Source organism: Penaeus monodon, chromosome 19 (assembly GCF_015228065.2).
Source record: "Penaeus monodon isolate SGIC_2016 chromosome 19, NSTDA_Pmon_1, whole genome shotgun sequence".
Lineage (NCBI taxonomy): Eukaryota > Metazoa > Arthropoda > Malacostraca > Decapoda > Penaeidae > Penaeus > Penaeus monodon.
Window position 1 is genome coordinate 14,564,138 of NC_051404.1, and position 1,888 is coordinate 14,566,025.

The window sequence follows — 1,888 nt, forward strand, 5'->3', positions numbered from 1 at the left end:
TTTAGGATGTATTTTCCTGTAATTTAATTTCAAATGCGTGTCCGTGGCGTATTAACTATCTTTGCACTCCCTCCCTCCAGATGCCGGGAGAGAGCCACTCAGACGCGCCGGCGGCGGTCCCTCTGCAGGTGGCTGTGCAGTCGTCAGCCCTTCCGGAGTCCGCGAACGGCCACGCGGGAGGCGACTCGCCAAAGGCCCTCAACTGCCTGGAGTGCAAGAAGGCAGCCACCATCGTGTGCGGCGGGTGCTGGCAGGCGGGCTACTGCGCACGCGACCACCAGCTCACAGGCTGGGTCAAGCACCGCCCGAAGTGCCGGCCCTGGCGCATCGCCCGCTCCAGCGTGCTCGGGCGCCACATGATCGCCACGAGGGACGTGGCTGCAGGGGAGCTGCTGCTTCAGGATCCGCCGCTCCTCCTGGGACCAAAGAACATCACCGAGCCCGTGTGCCTTGGGTGCTACCGGCCGGTGGACGGGTCCTACGTGTGCAGGGGCTGCTCCTTCCCGATGTGCGGCTCCGACTGCGAGGCGTCGGAGGACCATCAGGTGGAGTGCAAGGCCGTCAAGGAGTCGGGAGTCTCCGTGAAGGTCACCGTCTTCGGCGAAATCAACAGCATGTACGAGTGCATCACGCCGCTGAGGATCCTGAGCCTGCGCGACTCGAACCCGATGGTGTGGAACAAGCTGCTCACGCTCGAAAGCAACCTCGACAAGCGCGGCGGCACGGAGGTGGCGGCCATCACGCAGCAGACGGTGGTGGACATCATCCACGACAGGCTCAGACTAGAGGATGAGTTCGACGCAGAACTCATTCAGAAAGTCCTTGGCATTATTGACACGAATGCTTTTGAGATCCGACTGCCCGACTCGAGTATCCAGGGCATCTACGGCAATGCAGCCATCCTGGAGCACAACTGCGTGGCCAACACACACCGCACATTCGACGCCGACCTCAACCTGGTGGTGCGCGCCGCAGTGCCCATCAAGCGCGGCCAGCACCTCACATCCTGCTACACCGACCCTCTGACCACCTCCTTCACCAGACAGGACCATCTGCGCTCCTCCAAGTACTTCACATGCCAGTGCGACCGCTGCCTGGACCCGACAGAGCTCAAGACGTTCCTGTCTGCCCTCAAGTGCAGCGACTGCGCAACGAAGCAGGCGGCGGAGAAAGCGACGGCCAAGAAGGAGAGCCAGCCCGCGGGAAGGGGCATCAGGGGAGCCAGAAGGGGAGGCGTCATGAACAGGGTCAGTCAATTCCAGTCCGGGGGCCGAGGCCAGGCGAGCGGCGGAGCAGAAGGCGCTGCCAGCGACGAAGGGCCAGGACCCTGGATCGTCGCTGAGGACCCCACCTCGCCGTCGTCCAACTGGCGGTGCCTCGCCTGCGGCCACTCCAGCACCGATGACTACCCGAGCAAGATCACAGACGTCGTGGCCGAAGAGGCAGAAGAACTGGAGAATTCCCCTACAGTAGCCACGTGCGAGGCGTTCCTGGAAAAGTGGGGCCATCTCTTCCATCCAGACCACGCCATCTTCCTCAACGTGAGTGGTGTCGGCGTTGGTGCTCTACAATTCATATGAGTCTGAATTCATTCTCAACACATAAGATCATTTAATTTCCTTATTTTCCGATAGGAAGGATACTTAGCATAGTTATCCGTAGTTACACAAATTACTTTCACATACATCCTGTCTTCTACAGATCAAGTACGCTCTGTTGCACTTGTACGGGTCAGAAGACGGTTACGAACTCGACAGCCTCTCGCCCATCGATCTCACGCGGAAGGAGGAACTGTGTCGTCAGGTTCTCAAGGTCGCTGATATCTTACTGCCAGGTGAGTGAAGGTTTACTCGTGCGTGAAATGGCTTTCCTCATTCGATCTTTTTTG

The 1,888-nt window shown here is 59.4% G+C and overlaps 1 protein-coding gene across 1 annotated transcript in view; it reads left to right on the forward strand.

Moving 5' to 3' along the window:
* Positions 1 to 1,888, forward strand: part of LOC119585081 — a gene marked incomplete in the record, with an annotated part of 22,863 nt that overhangs the window by 13,151 nt on the left and 7,824 nt on the right. The window contains 2 exon segments of the mRNA XM_037933701.1: positions 81 to 1,541; positions 1,702 to 1,834. Of these exon segments, the coding sequence (XP_037789629.1) occupies positions 81 to 1,541; positions 1,702 to 1,834 (1,594 nt within the window).